The sequence below is a fragment of the Mobula hypostoma genome, chromosome 6, assembly GCF_963921235.1.
Source record: "Mobula hypostoma chromosome 6, sMobHyp1.1, whole genome shotgun sequence".
Taxonomy (NCBI): Eukaryota; Metazoa; Chordata; class Chondrichthyes; order Myliobatiformes; family Myliobatidae; genus Mobula; species Mobula hypostoma.
This window is the reverse complement of record NC_086102.1, coordinates 187,343,412-187,370,129: the sequence shown is the minus strand read 5'-3', so window position 1 is coordinate 187,370,129 and position 26,718 is coordinate 187,343,412. Positions and strand designations below refer to the sequence as shown.

The 26,718-nt window shown below is 39.3% G+C and overlaps 1 protein-coding gene and 1 long non-coding RNA gene across 4 annotated transcripts in view; one reads left to right on the top strand and one right to left on the bottom strand.

Annotated features, from left to right (window-relative positions):
• Positions 1–26,718, top strand: part of LOC134348689 (inactive dipeptidyl peptidase 10-like) — a 927,397-nt gene that overhangs the window by 897,299 nt on the left and 3,380 nt on the right. For all 3 annotated transcript variants that reach the window (XM_063052476.1, XM_063052475.1, XM_063052477.1), the window contains 7 exons: positions 4,577–4,646; positions 8,128–8,322; positions 13,980–14,034; positions 19,366–19,465; positions 21,033–21,091; positions 22,009–22,081; positions 26,019–26,092. In XM_063052476.1, coding sequence (XP_062908546.1) covers positions 4,577–4,646; positions 8,128–8,322; positions 13,980–14,034; positions 19,366–19,465; positions 21,033–21,091; positions 22,009–22,081; positions 26,019–26,092 — 626 coding nt within the window. The remainder of the gene's footprint in view (positions 1–4,576; positions 4,647–8,127; positions 8,323–13,979; positions 14,035–19,365; positions 19,466–21,032; positions 21,092–22,008; positions 22,082–26,018; positions 26,093–26,718) is intronic.
• LOC134348690 (uncharacterized) overlaps positions 14,087–26,718 on the bottom strand; it is an 81,223-nt gene continuing 68,591 nt past the window's right edge. Inside the window, exon 4 of the long non-coding RNA XR_010018476.1 lies at positions 14,087–15,004. This is a non-coding gene — a long non-coding RNA (uncharacterized LOC134348690). The remainder of the gene's footprint in view (positions 15,005–26,718) is intronic.

Genomic DNA, 26,718 nt, shown 5'->3' with positions numbered 1-26,718 from the left:
TTAATACAAATAGGTGAATCAATCTCATTGTCCTTGATGAATAAGTCTCAAGTATGCTCCTGGACCGCATTCAAAGCTTAAATTTACATACAGTTTGAAAACAAAATTCAGCAAGGCCATTAGAATTGTTAGATTTGTAATTAGATCAGTCATTGTGGTTACCAGACCTCTCCCCATTGAGAATGAAGTTAAAGTATGTTCGAGTGGGATGGGGTACATATCTAGACAGCTTGCATTAAATATAATGTTAGGTAGTTTGTGATTACATGCATGTCCTAGTTGTTGCTGTAACCTTAACAAAGACGAAAGAAAGCTATAACTTTAGAAGTACTAGAGTGTAAGATTTTCCTTTTCCTGAATCAGTCAACAGAAGATAAGAACAAACTTTGAGATTGTAAGAATATATGCATTGATTCTGTAGAATTTTTTAAGCTTTGATTTCTTCATTGTTTTTATGTCAAATATCTTGAACAATTTCAGTGAATTTGTTTGCTGAATTTTAAATTTCATTGTCATTGGAATCAGTGATAATTTGTTCACTGACTCAATTGATCAAGAATTTTATGACACAGTCCAAAGACCTCCTGGTTGGTAGGTTAATTGGTCATTGTAAATTGTCCCATGATTAGGCAAGGGTTAAATCGCGGGTTGCTGGGTGGTGTGGCTCAAAGGGACGGAAGGTCTATTCTGTGCTGTATATCAATCAATCACAAATATTTTCATCACAGACCAGGTTAGTCTACACTAGGCACTGTTTTAAATGTTGATCATAATTACACAAGATATGTTTTACCTCATATATACCATTAAATAAGTTTTTATTTACATGTAGTTTCAGTTTTCTAAAGCAGCAGCTGAAAGTATTGCTTACTCAGCATTCTAGGATAAAGAGAACCAAAGCTAATCAGCAAACACGAGGAAATCTGCAGATGCTGGAATTTCACGCAACACACATAAAAATTGCTGGTGAACACAGCAAGCCAGGCAGCATCTCTAGGAAGAGGTACAGTCGACGTTTCGGGCCGAGACCCTTCGTCAGGACTAACTGAAGGAAGAGCTAGTAAGAGATTTGAAAGTGGGAGGGGGAGGGGGAAGATCCAAAATGATAGGAAAAGACAGGAGGGGGAGGAATGGAGCCAAGAGCTGGACAGGTGATTTCCAGATTCCTCCCCCTCTTGTCTTCTCCTATCATTTCAGATCTCCTCCTCCCACTTTCAAATCTCTTACTAGCTCTTCTTTTAGTTAGTCCTGACGAAGAGTCTTAGCCCAAAGTGTCGACTATACCTCTTCCTAGAGATGCTGCCTGGCCTGCTGCGTTCACCAGCAATTTTTATGTGTGTTGCTTGCAAAGCTAATCAGCCCTCACTTTTATTTTAATCAAAGCTATTTGAAATGCTCTGCAGATTTTATCCCTCAGCTAAGTATGGTTTTCAAGATATTCTTGGATAATTTTCATTCAGATTGACTATTTGGAACTCTAGTCATACAAGGGAATTATGAATTGGTTTGGTACAGTATGGTTCTTTGGACACCTATCAGATCAAATGAGGGGTGAGGTGGAGATACGTCTCTACCAAAGGAGGTATAAGGTGCTCCTTTCCTCCGCTAGCCTGCAGGTCACCCTTAGTCAAAGTGTAGCACCCGCTTAACGCACTCCCCCCCCACCCCAGATCAGGGTCAAGTGAAGTCATGGGTGCAGGTGGTGCTGGATGATCATTTGAGTAGCTGGTGCTTATCACAAGTCCCGGTTATGCAACCACTGATGCCAGACAGACAATCTCTGAAGAGTATTGATAATGGCTGTTGTCACCCATCTCATAAAGATACTGTCCAGAAGAAGGCAATAGCAAACCCCTTCTGTTGGAAAACTTGCCAAGAACAATGATGGTCATGGAAAGTCCATGATCACCCATGTCATACAACACAGAACATATCGATCAAATGATCAAAGCTAAAGTTACAATATATCTATCATCATAAACAACAATCCCGGCTTCCCTTTTTTTCATCTAATATTTCTTGCAAAGCATTCCTCTATACTATTAAGCTTCCAAGAAGAAAAGTTCTGGAATACTAGCATGTCAAATGATAAATGTCTTGGTCCTCCTTTCATTTATACTGGAAATTCATCTTTCTGCTCTTATAATATTTATTCATATAATATTTTCAGTTATCTTTCCAAAGTGATGAACATAACTCAAAAATGACATGAAGTTAAACAAAATCTTGCATAGCAATTTCCTTTGTAACATTTTAGTATTCCATATTTTAGTTTAAAATTACAAGCAAAACATTTGCTTTCCCATGGAAATAGCAGATTAGTTCAGAATGCATGGTGCAGAAATAAAACTTCAAATCATCAGACACCCCCACCACCCGGGTCATGCTGTCTTCTCGCTGCTGCCATCAGGAAGAAGATACAGGAGTCTCAGGACTCATATCACCATGTTCAGGAACAGTTATTACCCCTCAACCATCAGGGTCTTAAACAAAGGGGATAATTTCACTCTGCTTCACTTGCCTCATCACTGAACTGTTCCCACAGTCACTTTGAAGGATTCTTCATCTATGTTCTCAATATTTATTGCTTATTTTATCATTATTACTATTTTGTAGTTGCACAGTTTGTTGTCTTGTGCACATTGGTTGTTTGTCCACGCTGTTGGGTGTGGTCTATTATAGTTCTTGTATTTACTATGATTACCCACAAGAAAACGAATCTCAGGGTTGTATATGGTGACATATATGCACTTTGATAATAAATTTATTGTGAACACTTTTTTAGTAGAAGTAGGGAGACAGTGCACCATAGAGAACGTTTCATGTCTATCATAAATCCTTACTTTGAGAGCTGAAGTAATTATTTACAGTTAGAAATTTGCAGAATATTGTGCCAGTAGTTTTAAGAAATGCTGATTAGTTTTGGTGAGCAACCAAATACTTCCCTTCATTGAATGCCATGACAGCTAGTTTTACTTCAATACTTTGGACATTCTTTTTGTTGTTCTTGCAAGATTGTATTTTTTTTGCGTGGCTTCAGATAGGGCTGCACGTGGTGTTTTTTCAACAGAAATATCAAAATAATGTTTATATATTTTAAACATTTTAGTGTGCTTTCCCTGTAGATCAAGTAAAAAGAGACATTGCCTGTAGGGTTTAATAATCACAAACATCTCAAATCTCAGCTGCTTCTCTCCTCTTCAAATTATGCCAAATTGACACTGCCCAAGGGGAAGAGAGAATTCTTCCAACCTGACTAAGGTTGGTATTTTATGGAAACGAGTATTGTGGAAAAACATCATTTGTGTTAACATGGATAATATTCAGGACTTTATGCTTAGTGAAAGATTTGCATTTACATTACAGGTTTACTGATAGGTCCTTGCCATCAGTTCCGATCCTCAGTCACCTCCTCAGCTGCTGATAAAATATGCCTGGTTACCAGAATCATAACCATTTACAGTGCCAGTGATCTGTGACTCGGGTTCAATTCCACCACTGTCTATAAGGATCTTGTGACCACATGGATCTTCTCCAGGTGCTCCAGGTTCCTCCCACGTTCCAGACATACAGGTTAGGATTAGTGAATTGTGGGCATACTATTTTAGTGTGGAAGTTTCAGTAAGGCAAAGGTTAAAGCAAGGTTAGCCTGGGGCAGTTGTAGAGTCAGAAGCCTTTGAAGTGAGACCGCTGGAGACATGTTTGCTTACAAAGGACAAGATAGGTTGAGCTGACTGTGGCAGTGTGTTCTCAGGCCATGTGAGTAAGGGCTCCGTAGTGAAACTTTTCCAGAAAGGTCTTCCGAAAACATAGTGTTCCTTTACACAATAGGAGGTGCTGGAGGCGGGTGAGATAACAGAAGGATGTGATACATACCCAACAACTGAGGGGCTATTGCCTTTACTAAGTTCCAAATATCATCGGCTGTCTGCTTGAAGCTTCAACTGACTTTCACACTTCTATTGTGAATGGCGATTGATCTTGCAAGTAAGAAATTCAAATATGTACAATCTACAATGTTCAAAATCTGCATTAAAATAGCTGTTTGGGTGACAGTACACAAGTAAAATGAAAAGAATGTTTGAGTTGTAAGAGTGTGTGCCTTCTGGACCCAGTTATTTTAGATATTTTATTTATTTTATTATCAGCGACGACAGTTACTTCGACATTACCAGGGCAACAGTTGTGGGCTGTCCCCAGCTTACCCTCAGATTGTGTTGGTCACTGTCGCAAATAATGCATTTCACTGTGTGTTTCAATGTGTATGTGACAAATGAAGCTAATCTTTGAATTTAAAGATGGAAGATTTTCAGTATTTCTCTACATCTATCACTCATCACATCACCAGGAAAACCCATGCCAGGATACGTTCAGTATGTGAATTATTTTATAATTCAAATTCATGTTTTACAGTGTTTTTAATGACAATTTAATCTACAATTTTTTTCTGAAAATAAATGTAAGAATATTTGCATTGTCAAAAAATCAAATTTTGTGAGTATTGGTCAAACAAAAATATTATATTTGTCTACAACTTAAGGTTTACTCTAAACGCTTTTTATGTGTTTGTTCTCAGAACTCACTCTTCAGTTATCATATCCTGAGGGCTTTGATGAAAACAACTTATATCCCGCTCTACTGATTGTGTAAGTAATTCTGTTATTCAGGATTCAGAATCACTGCTGACAAGTCCTTTGCTAAGTTGTAAGGAAAACACAGTTCTGAATTCTCTCCTTGGCATTCTAATGTGTGATAATTTTAGTGAAAGAGTCGATATACATACTGGATAATTCCAGCATCTACTCACTGTCCACAATAAATCTGATTTCAAAAACTTCCAAAGTTTAGAAAGAGCAGATAAGAAGGCAATGTATCTAAATATCAAATTAATGAAAGTCAAAGGTTAGTGATTTGTCATTACATACCATTCCATGACTGAAGCCTATTTGACTTTCATCCATGCTGAATGATTTAAGACTTGGGTTAAGAGTACCTTCCCGTTGGGGGCGTTTTTTCTTTGATTGTGATATTAAATTTGATATGCAACTTGATCATAATTTTGGGGTGAATTTCAAACCTTGACATTCAACTGATAAGGTCAAGCTGTAATCTGTGCTCTCGAGTTGCATTGAAAAATACTTTAGGTGGAACCTGGCATTATCATTCAAACATTAACACATAACATCATTACACTGAGTAAATAATTGCCTGTGATGGCTAAAGTTTTCCCAGAAATTCCATAGGAAAATATTATATCCTATCTGCCAGAAAGTTTTGGGTCTCCTGAAAAAACGTGGATATATTAAAATAGCTAGTCCATTGCCATCAGCAATTTTGCAGCCTCTCTCTGCTAATGGATTCCCATGGAGTCCATTGGCAGAGCAGGAATTTGCTGATCTTCCACTGTGGTACCTGGCACAAGTACCACAAGTTCATTCATTTGAATAGCTGTCTTACGGGTACAGGAAATAAAGGGAGGTGTATGTAACCTTAAAACATTCCTAATTAAAAATAACACCCTTAACTATTTATAAATGTTTAGGTATTAATTTATATTTTAAATTTTAAATATTTAAATGATTTCTGTTTTCTAAAAAAAATTTCATTATTGATAATGTTCTAACCGTAGAGTCATAGAGTAATGCAACATAGAAACAGGCCCTTCGGCCCAACTCATCAATGCTGACTAACTGGTCCCAGTCGGCAATGTTTGGCACATACCCACTAAATCAAGGGTTCCCAACCTGGGGTCCATAGACTCTTGCTTAGTGATATTGGTCCATGGCAAAAATAAGGTTGGGAACCTCTACTTTTAACTCTCTGATTCCTGATTGTCAGAGGGATTCCACAACATTGAAATATCAGATTGCATTTTCATGCTGCAAGCCTGCTGTCAAATGCTTCTACACATGTTTTAAAGATGGAGCTTGTTCTGACATACTCAGTGGGCTATTTACATTGCTGAAGGTACTACTGCCATCGCGAATGTCCCTAATTACCACATTGACCATTTGGGTCAGTCAACTTGACTTTCTGCACCCTAAGAAGGCAAGATTGTGGAAGAGAAGATCAAGGGCATGGATGGTAAACTAGGCCACTCAAGAAAATCCATGCCACTGTGGAAGAAATGTCTGTCAGAAATTATTGTGATATTGTATTGGAATATTGAAGCATTAGTTTGGAGTGGGTAAATGGATAACGTAAGACCATAAGCTATAGGAGCAGAATTAAGCCATAGTCTCATCAAGTCCACTCCACTATTTCATTGTGGCTCATCTATTTCCCTCTCAGCCCCAATCTCCTGCCTTTTCCCCATATCCCTTCACATTCTGACTGATCAAGAATTGCTCAACCTCTGCCTTAAATATACCCAAATCCCACAGTCACCTGTGGCAAAAAATTCCACAAATTCACCACTCCCCAGCTAAAGAAATTCCTCCTCGTCTCTGTTATCAAAGGATGCCCCTCTATTCTGAGGCTGTGTCCTCTGGTCTTATACTCTCCCACCATGGGAAACATCTTCTTCACATCCACTCTATCATCGCCCTTCACCATTCGGTAGGTTTCAGTGAGGGCACCCCTCATTCTTCTAAATTCCAGTGAGTACAGACCCAGAGCCATCAAACGCCCCTCATATGATAAGCCTTTCCATCTCGGAACATCGTAAATAGTCTCCATACATTAATTGTCTTACAATATTAGGTTTGAGTTTTAGTGAACAATTAGTAATGGAAAATCTTAGACTCTGGAGGTTTTAACTAATGAAGCAGGAAATATATGAAAGAACATGTATTTTTAGGATGCTTATACTTTTTAAGAATCTCACAAACTGTCTTACAACCATTACATAATTACTTTTGTAAGGAAAGGAAAGCAAAAAAACAAATGATGACCAACAAATTCCTTTTATAACACCCAGTCTTTGTTGAGAACATTTAAGGGCTCTTGGTTTCCATTTGTTCAAAAAGATGGCCCTTCCAAAGTATAATGTTAAATGATTGGCTTACACTTTACAGTCCCGTCCAGGGACTCCTAACCTTGGGACCAAGGACGTCTTACTTAATTGCATAAAAAAGGTTGGGAAGCCCTGGTCTAGTCTATGTTGTAGAACCGCCTGATGCACAGTTCTAAACTGAGCCATAGCTGACAAGAAGAACCAGAAGCAAGTTTAATATGCATACGTTGTGAAATTTATTAACTTTGCATCAGCAGTTCAATGCAATTGATTATATTGAAAAAACTGTGAATTACATTAAGTATATATATATGTGTATCAAAGTAGTGCAAAAGCAGAAATAAAAAAGTAATGAGGTAGTGTTCATGGTTTCAATGTCCATTCAGAAATCAGATGGCAGAGAGGGAAAACCGTTCCTGAATTGGTTTGAAATCTTCCTATCCAATAAAAATTACCCATGATGTCAACATTAATAATTAAATTGGCAGCATCTCCCCATTCATTCCAGTGGGTATTGGGCTTCATTAATATTCTACTTGCAAGTTGCAAGAGTTGTCTTTGGACCAGCACTATCTCAGATATTTGTGCAGTGAGGAAGCTAGCTTATAAATATTATTCCAGCGCTGGGATGACATGAGTGTCAAAGGAAGGTTATGGGGTGGGTGCTGTGAGGAGAGGTAGAACCTGAACTCATATAAGCCTATATTGCTATTGGACTCCAAAGGCTAATCCAAGCCTCATAAAAATAATATTCAACTACCTTTTCTTGACTGATAGAAGTGAAGATAGCCATCATCAATATTAGTTGATAAATTTCTCTCATTTTTGAGGCCCATTTGTGGTTCAGAACAGTTCAAAGTTGTAAACAAATCCAATTAATGGCTGTAACATTAATTGTCCTGCTGTGATCTCAGGTAGAAAATAGAGTTTGTTCCCACAAAGACACAAATTGAACTATGTGCAATTAAGATGGAGAGAAGTATTTCTGGCCTGTCAAAAAGTTGCAACAGGGCTATTTGTGGTCTCAAAATGATTTAATGATTTAACTTGTATATGCAAAAAAAGAATCCTCTATGTCATCTTTCCAAGGATTTCGGTCTCACTGCTTTATGCAAGAAGCTAAGTGATGGATTGTCAATACTAATTACCTTTGTTGTATTGGGTTTTTGCAGTGATGGAGCCCCAGGGAGCCAGTTGGTTACTGATAAGTTTTGGATTGACTGGGATTCAGTACTTGTCAGCTCCGATAATGTCATCCTTGCTCGCTTTGACGGCCGAGGGAGTGGTTTTCAAGGGCTTAAAATTCTTCAGGACATCCATCGAAAATTGGGAACAGTGGAAGTTAAAGACCAAATTACAGCAGTGCAGTACGTATTTATAAACCTATTCAATTTTCACTTTCTAGTTGTTTTCTGATTCTTCTTAAGTGTCAGTCTTTATCAGAAAAGAGATGTGTGATGAGAATCAATGCCTTTTCTTCTGATGAGTAGAAAATTTGATTGGATGCAACTCATTGCATTTCACTTTAAGGACTCTTTATCTCATTATATCATGGTCTCGATATTTATTGCTATTTATTTATATTTGCATTTGCACAGTTTGCACTCTGGTTGATCTTTCATTGATCCTGTTATGGTTACTGTTCTATAGATTTGCTGAGTATGCCCACAGGAAAATGAATCTCAGGGTTGTATATGCAGACATATATGGACTTTGATAATAGAATTTACTTTGAATTTTGGTCTTCTGTTTATATTTAATTTGGTTTTCATTTACAATTTAGCCTAACGTCGGTGGTGGGGAAACTGCTGGAGTCAGTTATCAAGGATGTGATAACAGCACATTTGGAAAGCGGTGAAATGATCGGACAAAGTCAGCATGGATTTGTGAAAGGAAAATCATGTCTGACGAATCTCATAGAATTTTTTGAGGATGTAACTAGTAGAGTGGATAGGGGAGAACCAGTGGATGTGGTATATTTGGATTTTCAAAAGGCTTTTGACAAGGTCCCACACAGGAGATTAGTGTGCAAACTTAAAGCACACGGTATTGGGGGTAAGGTATTGGTGTGGGTGGAGAATTGGTTAGCAGACAGGAAGCAAAGAGTGGGAATAAACGGGACCTTTTCAGAATGGCAGGCGGTGACTAGTGGGGTACCGCAAGGCTCAGTGCTGGGACCCCAGTTGTTTACAATATATATTAATGACTTGGATGAGGGAATTAAATGCAGCATCTCCAAGTTTGCGGATGACACGAAGCTGGGTGGCAGTGTTAGCAGTGAGGAGGATGCTAGGAGGATGCTAAGAGGATGCAGGGTGACTTGGATAGGTTGGGTGAGTGGGCAAACTCATGGCAGATGCAATTTAATGTGGATAAATGTGAAGTTATCCACTTTGGTGGCAAAAATAGGAAAACAGATTATTATCTGAATAGTGGCCGATTAGGAAAAGGGGAGGTGCAACGGGACCTGGGTGTCATTATACACCAGTCATTGAAAGTGGGCATGCAGGTACAGCAGGCGGTGAAAAAGGCGAACGGTATGCTGGCATTTATAGTGAGAGGATTCGAGTACAGGAGCAGGGAGGTACTACTGCAGTTGTACAAGGCCTTGGTGAGACCACACCTGGAGTATTGTGTGCAGTTTTGGTCCCCTAATCTGAGGAAAGACATCTTTGCCATAGAGGGAGTACAAAGAAGGTTCACCAGATTGATTCCTGGGATGGCAGGTCTTTCATATGAAGAAAGACTGGATGAACTGGGCTTGTACTCGTTGGAATTTAGAAGATTGAGGGGGGATCTGATTGAAACGTATAAGATCCTAAAGGGATTGGACAGGCTAGATGCGGGAAGATTGTTCCCGATGTTGGGGAGGTCCAGAACGAGGGGTCACAGTTTGAGGATAGAGGGGAAGCCTTTTAGGACCGAGATTAGGAAAAACTTCTTCACACAGAGGGTGGTGAATCTGTGGAATTCTCTGCCACAGCAAACTGTTGAGGCCAGTTCACTGGCTATGTTTAAGAGGGAGTTAGATATGGCCCTTGTGGCTACAGGGGTCAGGGGGTATGGAGGGAAGGCTGGGTTCTGAGTTGGATGATCAGCCATGATCATAATAAATGGCGGTGCAGGCTCGAAGGGCCGAATGGCCTACTCCTGCACCTATTTTCTATGTTTCTATGTTTCTAATATCATCTGCATATTGTTCCTTTCATATGTATATTTTTGGGCATAATTCAACTATAACTGCTTATAAGGAGATATTATTTATGTATATTTGTAGTACCCATTTACAGAACACGATTTTTGTTTACATTTTGATACATAATTGGTTTTTTTTTGCATCCCATCTAAAGTTATCCTCCTTAATTGTGAGGCCATGAATTCTCATGCAGAGAAATTCCTCTTCCTCCGCTTCATATAATCCAAGTGACACTGGCAAATCTTACCCTTAAGGGTAAACTTGATTATGAATATCACTTTAATTTTGGTACCTTGCCCTATATTTAAAAATAATAAATTGCATTTAGATCCAGATACAAAATTGATCTTTAATTTTGTAAAATAGTTTAACAAACCTTCAAGGCTTATATATCTGGTAATGACTGCGAGTGGTGAGATGAATGCACTTCGGAATACACAAGAGGTCAAACTGGAAATGTGCAATGTTCTCAGCTGGCTGAATGACATCACAGTGATGAGTATGGAAAAAGATTTAGACATATGATGAGAATTTTAAATTCAATACATTTCTTGTCTCAGAGCCAGTGAATATTACTGAGCTTGGGTGCTTTAAATGACCTTAAGAACAGAAACTGTCAGCTCCATTTTGATTCCTTGTCTGGTAACCAGTCGAATGACTGGTAACTTCAAGATGTTCAAACTTTTGTCAGGATCACAATATTGTAATGTGCCTCACAGTTTGATAATTGATTCCACATATATATTCAAATAAAGTTTTAAGGGGCCAATTATGCATCAGATAGAGATGTCCAGCAAAACCACTTTAAGAGGGAAATTGAGAAAGCTATAAGAATACATGAGGTTCATCTGGCAGACAAGGAGAATCCTAGAGGCTCCTACAAATATATTAAGAGCAAAAAGATAGCAATGACAAATTTGGGCCTCTTGAAAATCACAAGGAGCTGATAGAGGTGGGTAGATCTTAAAAGGGATTTTTGCATCTGTATTTAGACCATAAACACAGGAGTAGAATCAAGTCTGTTCTGCCATTTCACCATCATTGATCCATTTTCCCTCTCAAGCCCATTCTCCTGCCTTCTCCCTGTAACCTTTCACACCCTGACTAATCTAGAAACTATCAACCTCCGCCTGAAATACACCCAATGATCTGGCATCCACAGCCATCCTGAAGCACCTCATTTGTTCCTACATGCAATGGATCTCCTGTTTGCTCTTAACCAGGGCCTCAATATCTCTTGAAAGCCAAGGCTCTCTACACTTGTTATCTTTACCATTTATTTTAACAGGAACGTTCAAGCTTTGTCCTCTCAAAATTTCATTTCTGATGGTCTCCCGCTTACCAAGTACACCTTTGCCAATAAACAGCCTGTCCCAATCCACACTTGACAGATCCTTTCTGATACCATCAAAATTGGCCTTTCTTCAATTTAGATTCTCAACTCGCAGACCAGATCTTTTTTTTTGCATATTTACTTTGAAACTAAAGGCATTGTGGTCACTGGATGCAGAGTGTTTCCCTACACAAACTTCTGTCACCTGCCGTGTCTCATTCTCTACTGCAGATGCAGTATCGCATGTTCTCTCACTGGGACTTTCACGTACTGATGAAGGAAACTTTCTTGAACATATTTAACAAACTCTATCCCATCTGGTCCTTGTATGGTGTGGGATTCTCAGTCAACATGTGTAAAGTTAAAATCACCTACTATAACAACCTTATGTTTCTTATAACAGTCTGCGATCTCTTTATAATTTTGTTCCTCTAAATCCCTAGGACTGTTGGCTGAATCTGTAAAATAGCCCCATCAACATGGTCAGAGACCTTTCTTATTTCTCAGTTCCACCTCACTAATCAAGTTCTCCAGTCTTCCTGACAGAGCACTGCCGAGACATTTTCCCTGACTCCTCCTGTAATCCCTCCTGCTCTGTCACATCTCAAACAACAGAACCCCAGAATACTGAGCTGCCAGTCCTGCCCCTCCTGCAACCAAGTCTCACTAGTGGCTACAAATGCCGTAATTCCAGGTATTGATCCATGCCCTGAACTCACCTGCATCTCCTATGATACTTCTTGCATTGAAATATAAGCAGCTCAGAACACTAGTCCCACCATGCTCAGCCTTGTCATTCCTGACTTTGAGATTGGGGTTGTAGTGGACAGTGAGGAAGGCTATCAAAGCTTGCACCGACATCTGTTTCCACAACCCCTCTACTAACCGTTCTGGCACTCTGGTTCCAATCCTCCTGCAACTGATTTAAACCCTGCCATGTAGCATTAACAAACCTTCCTGCTAGGATATTAATCCTCCTCCAGTTCCAGTTCTACTTTCTCTGGAAGAGAGCCCAATGATCCAAAAATCTTATGCTTACTTAAGTCTTGTGGTAACATGGAAAGCCAGAGAGTGGTAGTAGATAGTTGCCTGTGACTTGTGGAGTGCAACAGGGATCGATGCTTGATGCCTTGGGGCAACTTATGGTATTTGCTGTCTTGAGGCAAATTAGGTGGATAAATCTCCGGGGCCTGACAAGGTGTCCTCTTGGACTTGTGGGAGGCTCGTGCAGAAATTGCAAGGGCCCTGGCAGTGGTGTGTAAAACATACTTATTCACAGTTGAGGTGTCAGACGACTGTAGGATAGCAGGCAGTGGCGGGAATTGAACCTGGGTCACCTGCTCTGTAAAGTGTTGCGCTAACCACTGCACTTCTGTGCCACTATTTGAGAGCATTAATGTACAGCGTTAGGGTGCAAGTCCAAAGCTCCCTGAAACTGGTAACACAGTGACATAAGGTGGTTAAAAAAGTATCTGGTATACTTGCCTTATTAGTTGGGACGTTGGGTATAAATGTTGGGAAGTCAAGTTGCAGCTGTATAAAATTTTGGTTAGATAATATTTGAAGTATTGTGTGCTTTTGTGGTGACTGCCTTACAGGAAAGATTTAGTACAGGGGTTCCCAACCATTTTTCTGCCATGGATCAACACCATTCAGCAAAGAGTCCATGGATCCCAGGTTGAAAACCCCCTGATTTAGACACAATGGATGGTACAGAGAAGTGTTTCCTAGATTCGAGAGTACAATATTAGCTAGAAGGAGAGGTTGTATTCTTTGTTTTCTTTGGAGTGTCGGCAGTTGAAAGATGACCTGATAGAGGTGGATAGTCAGAGTCACTTTCCCCCAGGGTGGAAATTTCAAATATTAGATATAGATTTAAAGTGGAGAAGGGGATTAGGGGATCATGGTTAGTATAGACAGCATAGACTAAAAGACTGGTCTTGCACTGCATTGTTCTATATTCTGTATTCTATATAGACATTATTGCAAACATTTAATACAAAGGGTTTCAGTTTCATGAAAATATTGGCAATGCCCAACGATTTTAAATATCGTGGAATGACTGGCTGGATTGTAGATATTTACCTTAATATAGAGGAGCTTTGGGGGAGATTAATCAAAATACAAAATTATGACCAAAGCCCAATAATGCTTTATAGCCAACAAGGACAGATTTTTGTTTAACCCAAGAGTGATGGAACTTGCAATCTAAATGGATGATGGAGGCCAATGTTCATTTTAAAAAGTACTTCAATAAGATTCTGATTGCTGGAATTTTTCAAGTCTACAAACTGAGAACGGGGAAATAATATAAGACCAAATAACCTTCTCAACTGATAAAGAAACGAGTGATAAATTTCCATGATTTCATTAAGTGTATTTCTCTCTCATTCATCATTGTTATTAAAGTTTATTGAAAGCATTACAAGGACAAATTAATGTGGAAAAATGTTCACATAAATGTTTTTAATTAACATTATTTCTTGTTATTTCAGATCATTATTAAAATTACCCTTCATTGATGCGAACAGAATAGCTGTTTATGGGAAGGTAAACTTCAAAACACTTCAATGTAACTATTTGAAATCTTTTCAAAGTTGCAGTGAATTTTACTTTAAAAAAGAACAACAGTTAAAATATTCATTACTTCTGCAATATTTTCACTTATTCTTTGACAATACTATATACTACTTCACATGATAAATTATGAATATGTATTTGTTATAAACTCCTATTGGTATATTAGAATTATTTTTCGAGAACGTTGGTAGAGAAAGTTTTTCTCACAGCACACTGCATTACAAAATAACAGGCTTTGTTTTCCTTTGGAAATATATAATGCTTTTTCAAAGATACAAAAGAGATTTTTTTGAATCCATGCTCCACTGGGTCAAAGTATCTTGTAATTCGGAATATATTAATTTTACAAATTTTGCTGAAATTGTTCCAATTCTCCATTGAAAATTTTGTACCAACATCAGTATAAACAATGGAAGGCGTTGTTCTTGAATTGCTGATTATGAGTCTTCATGCTCCTACACCTCCTCCCCAGTGGTAGTAACAAGAGGCCATGTCCTAGATGGCGAGAGTCCTCACTGATGGATACGGTCCTTCTTGAGGTACCCGCTCTTGAAGCTGCCCTTGATGGTGGGGAGGGTTGTGCTCATGATGGAGCTGGCTGGGTCAATAATCCTCTAAAGCAGGGGTTCCCAACCATCTTTATGCTTCGGACCCCTATCATTAACCCACGAGTCCATGGAACTCAAGTTGGGAGCCCCTGGTGTAAGGTATCTGCAATCCTGTCCCTCAGAGCCTGTGTATCACACTGTGATGCAGCCAGTCAGAATGCCCTTGACAGTACATCAATAGACATTTGCAAGGGTCCTTGGTGGCATACCAAACCTGCTCAAACTCCTAACAAATTAGAGTGACCAGCATGCCTTCTTCATGATTGCATCAATGTGTTGGGCTCAGGTTAGATCTGTTGTCATGTTGATGACCAGGAGTTTGTAGCTTTTTACTGTTAACAGCAAACCACAGATCAGACAAATTAAAATAAGTCATTAACTAGCAAGATAGAAATTGGGCAAATCGGTGTTTCCAAAAACACCGACTACCACAAACACAAAACTAAAAAAAAACACAAACTAAATCCTTCAACAGCCAAGGAAAATAATCCTATTAATTAAACTATTAAAAATTTTAGGTTAAGCTAATTGACAAGTGAAGGTTGAGTTTGTGCAAAAGTCTTCGGCACCCTAGATTTTTTAATATGGTTTCAGATGGTAGGGCCTTTACAGAGCTCCGATCATAACATCATTGAGGCTGTCTGGGATTACCTAGAGAGACAGAAGCAAGCAAGACAGCCAAAGTCTGCAGAAGAACTGTGGCAAGTTCTGCAAGATTCTTAGAACAACCTTTCAGCCAATTTTCTTATAAAACTGCACAACAGTGTAACTGAGAGAATCGATGCAGACTTAAAGGCAAAGGGTGGTCATGCCAAATATTGATTTGATTTAGTTTTTTTACTGTTTACTCCTCTTTGTGGTAATTTTTAATATTTTGAAACTTTTCAATTCATTATTTTTGAAAGCATCTTCGATTTACAGAATTATTTTACATGTGCCTAAGACTTTTGCACGGTACTGTACGTATATGCAGAGCTGCAAAGAAAAACTTACTTGCAGCAGCATCACAGGAACATAGCATCAGATAAAATCATAAGCATTCAGTAATTTTTACAAGAAGGAACACAACTTGTACAAAAACATTAGTGCAAAGTGATTTATAGTGTTGCTAAACTGTAGTAATTAGGGTTTTGCCAGTTGGTTCAAGAGCTGAATGATTGAAGTAGTTCTTATGATAGAGTCATAGAGAAGTACAGCACAGTAAGAGGCCCTTTGGTCCATCTAGTCCATGCCAAAACCATTTAAACTGTCTACTCCCATCAACTTGAACCAGGGACCATTGCCCTCCATATCCCTACTATTCGTGTACCTATTGGAACTTCTCTTAAATATTGAAATTGGGCTTGCATGAACCACTTGTGCTGGCAGCTCATTCCACACGTTTGTGACCCTCTGAGTTGTTGAATCTGGTGCCGTACTTCCTGTCCATTGGTAGTTGTGAAAATGGCATGGTACAAATGATGGCGATCTTTGACTTAGATGTTGTCTTCTTGGAGCTATGCCTGCTATAAATGCTACCAATGGCAGGGTCTGCCCGTGGTGCATTGGGCACAGTCTACCACTCTCTGCAGCTTCTTGTGTTCCTATGCCTTTGAACTTCTGTTCCAGGTCATGGTGCAACTGGTCAGGATACTCTCAACAGCACATCTGTTGAAGTTTGTTAAAGTATTTGGTGAGAAAATGAACTTCCCTGCCCTCCTAAGGAAAGTGTGACAGTACCTTTCCTTTTTTATAACTGCATCCATGTGCTGGAGCCAGGACAGGTCTTCTGATATGTTAATGCCCAGGAATGTGAAGCTGTTGACACTTTCCACTGTTAATCCCCTAAACTGCTTTATGGTTGCCCTCCTTCCCCTTCCTGAAGTCAATAATCAGATCTTTGCTAATGTTGAGCAAGAGTTTACAAAGAAGGCATGACAGCGGCTATATTTCATTAGGAGTTTGAGGCGAATTGGTTTGTCACCAAAAACACTCCCAATTTTCTGCAGATTTCCTATGGCGAGCATTTTAACTGGCTGCATCACTATCTGGAATGGAGGGGCCACTGCACAGGATTGGAAAAAAACTGTAGAAAGTTAGTCAGCTCCATTATGGGCACTAGCCTTCCGTGCATTGCGGACACCTTTGAAAGGCAATGCCACAGAAGGCAGCATCCATCATTAAGAACCCCATTACCCAGGACAAGCTCTCTTCTCATTGCCTGAAGACACACACTCAATGTTTTAGGAAAAGCTTCTTCCCATGCGTCATCAGATACTTGAATGGACAATGAACCCATGTACACTACCTCAGTATTTTTTCCTCTGTTTTTCCACTAGTAAAACATAGAAGATTGAGGGGAGATCTGATAGAGCTATACAAAATTTATGAGGGGGTATAGATAGGATGAATACATTCAGGCTTTTATCACTGAGGCTGGGTGAGACAACAACTGGAGGTCAGGGGTTAAGGGTGAAAAGTGAAACGTTTAAAGGAGAACATGACAGGGAACTTCACTCAGAGGGTGGTGAGAGTGTGGAATGAATTGCCAGCACAAATGGTGGATGCAGGGTTGATCTCAACATTGAAGAGAAATTTGGATAGGTACGTGGATGAGAGGGGTATGGAGGGCAGGTCGATGGGAGTAGGCAGGTTAATAGTTTGGCACAGACTGGATGGGCCAAAGGGCCATCTGTACTGTAGTGTTCTATGAGTCTATAACCCTATTTATTTAATTTAATAATTTAATACTTATATATCTTATTGTAATTTATAGTTTCTTTATTATGTAATGTACTGCAGCCACAGAATAACAAATTTCACTGCATACGTCAGTGATGGTAAAAGCTGATTCTAATTGAGATTGTTATTGTGACACCACTCAATCAGGTGTCCTGTCTTGCGTCAGTAAGCTGACTCATCACCATTTATAATTCATCCAACAATGGTTGAGTCATCTGCAAATTTGAAGACAGGTATATTGGGTAGAGCAGGGGTCTAAGTATGCAGTCAAGGTCCACCCGTGTTGACGGTCAGCAGATACGTTGTTTCCAGTCCTCACTGAGTCCAGTCTACCAACCAGGAAGTTGAATATCCAGTTGGAGCTGGAGGTACAGAAGCTCAGGTCTTTAAGCTTGATTGAATTTAGATGGAATGATTGTTTTAAACTCTGTACTGTAGTAGAGGAACAGCAGCCTGATCTTTGGGCAGAGGAATCACATCTGCTGTTAACCTGTTGTATCAGAATGGAAATTGGAGAGGACCAGTTTCTCTGAGACAGGAAATGACTTCTACCATAGCAAACCTCTCAAAGTGCTTCATTAGATTTGATGTAAGGACTAACCGAGGGTAATCATTGTGGCAGGTTACCATGTTCTTTTTGGGCACCGGTACAATAGATGCCTTTATGAAGCAGGTGGGAACCTTGGACCGTAGAAGCAAAGTGTTAGATATGTCCAAAAATACATCGTCAGTTGGCCTGCACACATCTTGGCCTTGTATTTTGTCTAGACCAGATACCCTCTTGAAGGATGCCCAGACTTTGGCCTCAGGGACAGAGATAACAGGTCACGGTTATCCCTTTTGGATTATTTGTAATCTTTGACTGGTAAATCTTATACATCTTATTTTAAGGTAACTTAACCTTTAATTTTTCTTACTTCTCTTCTAATATTTGTGCACTTGTAATGCTACTGTGACACTGTAATTTCTTTTGGGATCAATAAGGTATCAATCTATCTACCTAACTATCTCGTAGATCCAGCCCACACCTCACTTTTAACACTGTGGGCTGACAATAGTTGCAGGTATGCTCTATGATTGTGTGGTTCTGAATCCAGCGTTGTTGCAGGTCAGTAAACTGGAACAGGCAAGGACCAGAGCTGGCAGCTGGCAACAGAAAGCAAAGCCCTGCTCACAGACTGTCCTGATGGGCTTTTGACTGTGATGATCAGAAACACTTAGAACCAGTTGAAAAACGCAAATAATTCAAAATTGTTAAACAATAAAAGTTAGGTTAATATTAATTTAAAACCAATCTCAATTTATAAATTAACAAATTTTAAAAAAACAGTATTTAGCATTTTAATGAAGGTTGGCATCCCTGTTTAAACGCACTATATCTGGTCCATTAGCTCAGCCCATTACGGGTCTGCCACTGGATATAGCACAAAATCAGAGGGGGATCTAACTTGCAGCACGTTCCATCATTCAGCATGCACACAGTCATACAGACCTTCTTTACAGGAGTAGCAACAAATCATGAGCACGGTCCTGCCCAAAATCTGTAAAAGTGATGACCACAAAGCTTCAGGGAAGGAAATATGTTACCGTTACTGTCCTGAATATTGTATTGAGCCATTCTATAATTCTGATCTGTATACTATTCCACTTACACAGAAACATAATCATTAAATCTGGATGTTTTATGACTGAGGTGAACTGCTTTGTAAATTAAAAATAATATGTAAAATATTTTGAGTGGTTATAATAAATAATGGGTCTACATTCAACTGTTAGTATAGCTATATTATAATTTATAACATGAGAGAGGGTAGAAAAACTGACATGGTAAATTAGCCATCCATTAAGTCACCAGAAAAAATAATTACTGGGGTGTGTGAAGGCTGGCAGTTCGATTTCACAAAGACGATCAATATTTGAGCTAAAATAGAATATTTAAAATCCATATTAAGATTTTAATTTACTTTGACAGGCATATGGAGGCTATGTCACAGCAATGATCCTTAGTTCTACAGAGAGAATCTTCAAATGCGGTGTTGCTGTGGCACCAATCACAGACTGGAAATTATATGGTGAGTATACAAAAAACATATTGCAGATCCTTTCACATAAGCGTTGGCTTATGAAATAAGCATTATTTCAATGTTGTGAAGTGCAAATTTCCCTACAATCTATGCCAACAAGGCGAGATCATCAGATATTTATAAACAAGAAAAAGTTGCTGGAAGTTCAGAGCAACACGCACAAAATGCTGGAGGAACTCAGCAGGTCAGGCAGCATCTGTGGAAATGAATAAACATGAGAGATTCTGCAGATGCTGGAAATCCAGAGCAACACACACCAAATACTGGAGGAACCCTGAGCTCTGCCCTTTCTGAACATCAGCTGGTCTAATTGTAAAGTCTAGTTACCCAAAAAGATAATGTGCAGAAAAATAATTCACAGTGCTCACTTTTTAATGAAGCGTTGTGCTTTAATCTCTTTGTTGGCTACTAAATAGTTCATTCAGCTTTGAACAAGACATACACAAGGGAATGTATGAAGTTACATGGACAAAAAGGAACTTAGATAATGTGGAGTTTATTGGGTGTTCTTGATGGCCCTGCAGATAGCGAATGACACAGTGCTAGACTGACTCTTTCGTTGCCTGGACTCTTTCAATTTTGTACTTTATATTGTGCTTACCACTTTTTTTTTGCTGTTGACATTTTTTTTGGGCATGAGGGAATTGAAGTGTTTTTTTGAACAAGTGATTGAGGCATGCAAGGTCGAGATTATAATACTGTACTATGAATCTGATATGTCATTGTACCATTGCTTCTACTTCTAGAAAAAGCTGAATGTTCATGAGAAATTCTGATGCCAGATATTTATCATCTTCCTCTTTGTCAGTAATTGCTGAGCTGGCATTACAGTTGACGATATATTTAACAGTTCACTCTAAATTCAGTCAGAGGTTATTTATTGAAATGAAACCAGATTTCTCAGTGGGACACTCATCAGTCTAAACAAAGCAAGTTATATTACCCTCTGCTTTTCTTGCCATCCCACTTCAGCTCACAACTGAATAGCATTGACATTACCTTTGAACTGAATTTTCAATTCAAGTAATGGGTCAGAGAATTTTAAAGGTAGGTTCCAATGTATTTCTCTCCACTTTGCTGATATTTTTATTGTTAGTATTCATTGTGTATTGAGGAGGGCAACTAAAATCAAACTCAATTCTGCAACTATTCAGTAAGATACTGAGTATGACAACAGTGAAGAATAAATTATAAATATCGAAATAACTGTACCATGGTGTACTGATTAACATGGGGCAAGGTAACTGGATTACTGTAAGTCCTGAGAATTTGGTCCATTGCTTTTACCATAACTCACTCAGTATTTGGTTATATCACTATCCACAAATTAACTAACTAGAAGTGCAGGTACCTAAAGAAGAGTGAAACTTTCATCTGATATAGAACATCACAACGGAGTCAGAAAAACTTTAGCACAGAAACAGGCCCTTCGGCCCATCCTGTTCATGCCAAACTGAGGGGAAGTCAGACAGTATTGTTTTACATTAGCTAATGCACATGAAGACAGTTTGCAAATGTGGATTAAATTGATTTTCTTTTTCCTCTCTTCATGCAGCTTCTGCATTCGCAGAACGATACCTTGGATTGCCGTCACGAGATGTAAATGTTTATCAAGTGAGTTTAGGAAGAGAAATGGACAGGAACCAAGTTGTTCGTTTTATAAGGATTGAAGTTCAAACTGCTTTCTGTCCAAAATCTGAAAGTGTCATTAAAATTTAGGCAATAAGCCCCATTAGTTCTTCCATGTCCCAGTAACTTAACACCGGACTGCTCCTGGTTAGTTCATTCCTACCTATGCATACAAATTGTCAGGGTACGATGGCTGTGATGGATAAGAAATTCATTCTCATCCATCCCAGGTACTACTGCCTCCTAAAGTTTCCATTAAGAAATTTGTAATTGCAACCACAATGCAAACATACAGTAAAGGGTTACAATTCCTCTAATAGGATGATATGACACGCTGATAGATATTTTATTGTTTAGACTAGGTGTTCCCAACCTGGGGTCCACTGATCCCTTGGTTAATGGTAAGAGTCCATGGCATAAAAATGGTTGGGAGCCCCTGGTGTTGACCATAGATTCCCTCTTGATAAATACGATCCCACTAAGCCATCTGAATGTATGTATTAAGCCAAAATCCTGAAAGTAGGTCAGGGCTGGGACAGATTTCAATGTGGAAGCAAAAGCCATGTGCCACTAAAGTACCAACTCAAAAGGGGGAATGCTCCCTAATTTATTTTTCACTGCATATTCCATTCTCATCTTTATGATATGATCTGCAATCATAAATCACAAAAGAACACAAAGTAGAAATGTATTCTCTACTTACTCTATATGGCAGATGAGGAAGTACAAATAGTTAAACTTCACCTCCGAAATTCAATATCATTAGCTTTAGAATCAAATTGAAGGAGGATAAATTTAATGTGCATATATTATTACTTCACACATGGATCAGAACTAGAGTGAGAATTTCTAACCCATTGTGATTAAAATGCATATTACCAACTCATTCTGATTTCTTGCAGGAGTCGAGTGTCCTACAAAATTCCAATGAAATGAAGGATGTAAATTTTCTGATCATACATGGGACAGCTGATGGTAAGATACCATATATTGCTCACAATTAAGCATATCTCTTAGTTACATCATTAAACATTCTACATTCTCTAGTCACCACTCCGATCACCCGCCTATTACTTCCCCCGGGTCCCCTCCTCCTTCCCTTTCTCCTGTGCTACACCTGCCTCTCCAATCAGATTCCTTCTTCTCCAGCCCTTGATCTTTCCCATCCTCATGGCCTCACCAACCACCTACCTTCCAGCTAGCCTCCTTCCCCTACCACCACTTTTTCATTCTGGCATTTTCACCCTTCCTTCTCAGTCCTAAGGAAGGGTCTCAGCCTGAAATGTCGACTATCTGTTCATTTCCATAGATGCTGCCTTACCTGAATTCCCTCAGCATTGTGTATGTATTGCTTTGGATTTCCAGCATCTGCACACTTTCTCGTGTTGAAAATTTGAAGTAATTCTAGCTTTCCTTTCTGGATGATGTTGTTAATGCCTGTGTCCAAGCTCTTGTTCGTTGAAGGCATAGCTTGTTTGGTGCCCAAACAACATGTCTCTTTATTGCATATCCACCAAAAACTTAGAGTCATTATAAATAAACCAGTACCCATATGTCCCTCATCACACTTCTTAACTGGATCCAAAAATTATTTCGGGTTTGTAAAGTTACTCTCTCTCAAACAAGGACAACTAGAAGTAATGTAATTATATCTAAGAGAACATTCAAAGGTTTTGAGGAAAATTTTCGAGGTAGCAGGGGACAAAACATTTGGAGGGAACAGGGTTGATAATTCTAGAGGACATGCACCTTGAAAGATTATATTGACGGTAAAGGAACAAAAAGACCATTGAGAGGATGTTTCCTTTAGTGAGGGGGGTGGGAGGCTAGGCACAGCCTCAGAATAGAGGTATGTCCTTTTTGAACAGACATGAGGAATTTCTTTGGCCAGAGGGTGATAGTAAGGACATTAAAGGGTACAGAGAGAGAAGGCAGGAGAATGGAGTTGAGATGGATAATAAATAACCCATGATGGATGGTGGAGCAGTATTGTTCTCATGTCTAACGATCTTACAGTATAAAAATGCCTGTTGAGACATAATCCTTTAATGGAAGCTTTAAGAAGTAACATACAGGAGGTTTTGCTGAGAGAAGGTGATGTGCATATTAGTATGAAAGAGTTGATCACAGTTCTGGTGGTGAAAGTCTACTAGCAAGTAATGGTCTAGACTTTCCTCCAATATCCCTCCTGTTTTATGGTATTAAATAAAGCTAAATTGGTGCTTCCAGACTATTGCACTACTGATTACAAACCATTAGAAAAGCTTCCTGATTGCCTGACTGAGAGCCAAGATAAAAGTCCTAGTGGAAGACTAAACTGTCTTATTTTAATGAATTGAAAACTACACATATAATCTCTCCAGCCTAATTCCCCATCTTCTGGATACTCAAGCTATACAAATCATTAGTACCATTATATGAAATGAAAGGAGTGAAGAAAACTATTCCTGAAGTGGATGTTTGATGTGAAGTGAAAGTAAGGAGGCATGGGATGCAAGGGGACATTGCTTTGTGGATCCAGAATTGGCTTGCCCACAGAAGGCACAAAGTGGTTGTAGATGGGTCATATTCTGCATGGAGGTCAGTGACCTTGACTCTTCATGATTTTTACAATGACCTGGATGAAGAAGTGAAGGGATGGGTTAGTAAATTTGCTGATGACACAAAGGTTGGGGGTGTTGTGGATAGTGTGAGGGGCTGTCAGAGGACATTGATAGGATGCAAAACTGGGCTGAGAAATGGTAGATGGAATTCAACCCAGATAAGTGTGAGGTGGTTCATTTTGATAGGTCAAATATGATGGCAGAATATAGTATTAATGGTAAGACTCTTGGCAATGTGGAGGATTAAAGGGATTTTGGGGTTCGAGTCCGCAGGACACTCAAAGCTGCTACGCAGGTTGATTCTGGTTAAGAAGGCATACGGTGTATTAGCTTTCATCAATCGTAGGATGAGTTTAGGAGCAGTGCTGTCAAGCCACATTTATTTAGCGATCAAGAGAAAATCTGCAGCTGCTGGAAATCCAAGCAACATACACAAAGCGCTGGAGGAACTCAGCAGGCCAGGCAGCATCTATGGAAATGAATAAACATTTGATGTTTCAGGCTGAGACCCTTCTTTGGGACTGGAGAAAATAAGATGAGAAGTCAGTGTAATAAGTTGGGGGAGGGGAGGAAGTAGTACGAGATAGTAGGTGATAGGTGAAACCAGGAGAGATGAAGGGGTGAAATAAAGAGCTGGGAAGTCAATTGGTGAGAGAGATAAAGAAATGGAGAAGGGTGAATCTGATAGGAGAGGACAGAAGAGCATGGAAGGAAGAGAACATGGAGGAGCACCAGAGGGTGGTGGTGGGCAAGTAAGGAGATAAGGTGAGAGAGGAAAATGGAAATGGGGAGTGGTGAAGGTGAGGGGGGCATTTACCAGAAGTTCATGAAATTGATGTTCATGCCATCAGGTTGGAGGCTGCCCAGACAGAATATAAGGTGTTGCTCCTCCAATCTGAGTGTGGTCTCATCGCAACAGTCGAGGAGGCCATGGAATGATATATCAGAAAGGGAAGTACAAACGTTTGTAAAATTAAAATGGGTGGCCACTGAGATCCTGCTTTTTCTGGGTCGTAGGTGCTCAGTGAAGGTGTTTCCCAATCTACGTTGGGTTTCATCGATACACAGAAGGCCACACCAAGAGCACTAGATACAACAGATGAGCCCAACGCCCTGAATTGGAGAGAGGGAAGAGGTGTAGGGGATGTTTGCAAGGATAAGTGCCAGGAGGGAGATTATTATTTAACAATGCTCAATTTGGGTTTTGCCAAAACTAATTGAGTCTTGACCTTACGTCAGCTTTGATCCAAATATTAATAAGAAATTAATTTAACATACAAGGTAAGAATCAAGGCAGTTGTGGACCAAAGATTACATTAGAAAGCATTAGTAAAATTCAGTTCTGTCCTCTGACGGGGAAGGTATTCCACACCGGGAATCAAACGTCCACAAAAAGAAAATGGCTGAGCTGGTGGGAGGACATCAAAAGCTCAGAAACTACTTCATCAATATTAGAAACGTATCTAGGCTCACAACTTGCTAAAATAGCGAGTCAGATGACAGAGTTATCCTTCCCGAAAACTTCCCCAGTCAGGAGTTTGACAGAATACTTAGAATTTGCCTGGATTAGCACAGTTCCAATATTACTCAAACACTTGGCACTCTTTCAGACAAAGCTGCTGTCTTAAGTGATATAATATCAACTGCTTCCACAACCAGTGGACAGCAGTCTTAATGTGTACTACCTGCCAAGTGAAACTTTGATGCCCCATATAATATCTCTCAAATCCACAATCTCTTGCTAGCAAGCTGCAGAACAGTGTCAGATGCTTTAGAATATCGTGACCTGCTATTTTCTTCAACTGTCACAACCATCTTTGGTTGGAGATAGGTTGCCATTCTAATTCTGCAACCCATTGCTCAATAACACTCTGCCCATACTTTATCAGAAAGACTGCTGTGTTACACAAAATACTCCACCACCTTTCTCTTCCACATTGACTGGATAGATTGAATATTTCTTCAGGTACTTTGTCCACTGCATAAATCAAGAGGGAAGTGCCTGGAGAGATGGAAAACAAGGGCATGTTTCTGTAACTTGCACAATTCAGCCCAGTGAACCAGCAAACGATGTTTGCTGAACTAAGGTGGGTAAGATTACACACGGTATTCAGCTTGAATCAGCTAGGGGATTAAAAGACTCAAAATTTCTAAAACAAACATTCAACAGATTTATGTCTATCTTAATAACTTTGATAATTTAATAAATGTTAAAGTTGTGTATAATTAAATTAGGTTCATTAAAATCAATTTTATTAGCTGCAGTACAATCAGCTTTGATAAAATATTTTATTTTTGCTTTATTACAGCAAATGTACATTTTCAACACACAGCAGAGCTGATACAACACTTGATGAAAGCTGAAAGAAACTACACTATGCAGGTATCATGTTTATAATACTTGTATACTGATATTAGGAGAATAATATTCAATAGTTTTAAATCACTGAACAGAGTAATCCTTTTAAATGCTGATCAGGAGCATCAACTTATTCCTCTTTGAGTTCTTAGACCATGATGTTCCATTACTTCATTTTATTTACATACTTAACCTGATTAACAGTGGAAAGATTTTGGAGCCCATTACAGTATTAAGGATGAGGTTTTGGGGTATAAGAGGCACATGATAAAACAGGCCAAAGTCAGTATGCTTTCCTTAAGGGGAAGGCTTTCCTGACAAAGCTGTTGGAATCCTTTGAGGAAACAACAGACAGGATAGACAAAGGAGAGTCAGTGAATGTTATTTACTTAGATTTTCAAAAGGCCTTTGACAAAGTGTTGCACATGAGACTGGCGAAGGGTCTCGGCCCGAAACATCGACTGTACCTCTTCCTAGAGATGTTGCCTGGCCTGTTGCGTTCAACAGCAACTTTGATGTGTGTTGCTTGAATTTCCAGCATCTGCAGATTTCCTCGTGTTAGCATAGACAGATGATTAGCTGACTGGCAGGAGGCAAAGAGTGGGTTAGGGTTAATGTTGAGGAAGCATGGATTTGCAGAAGGACCTAGA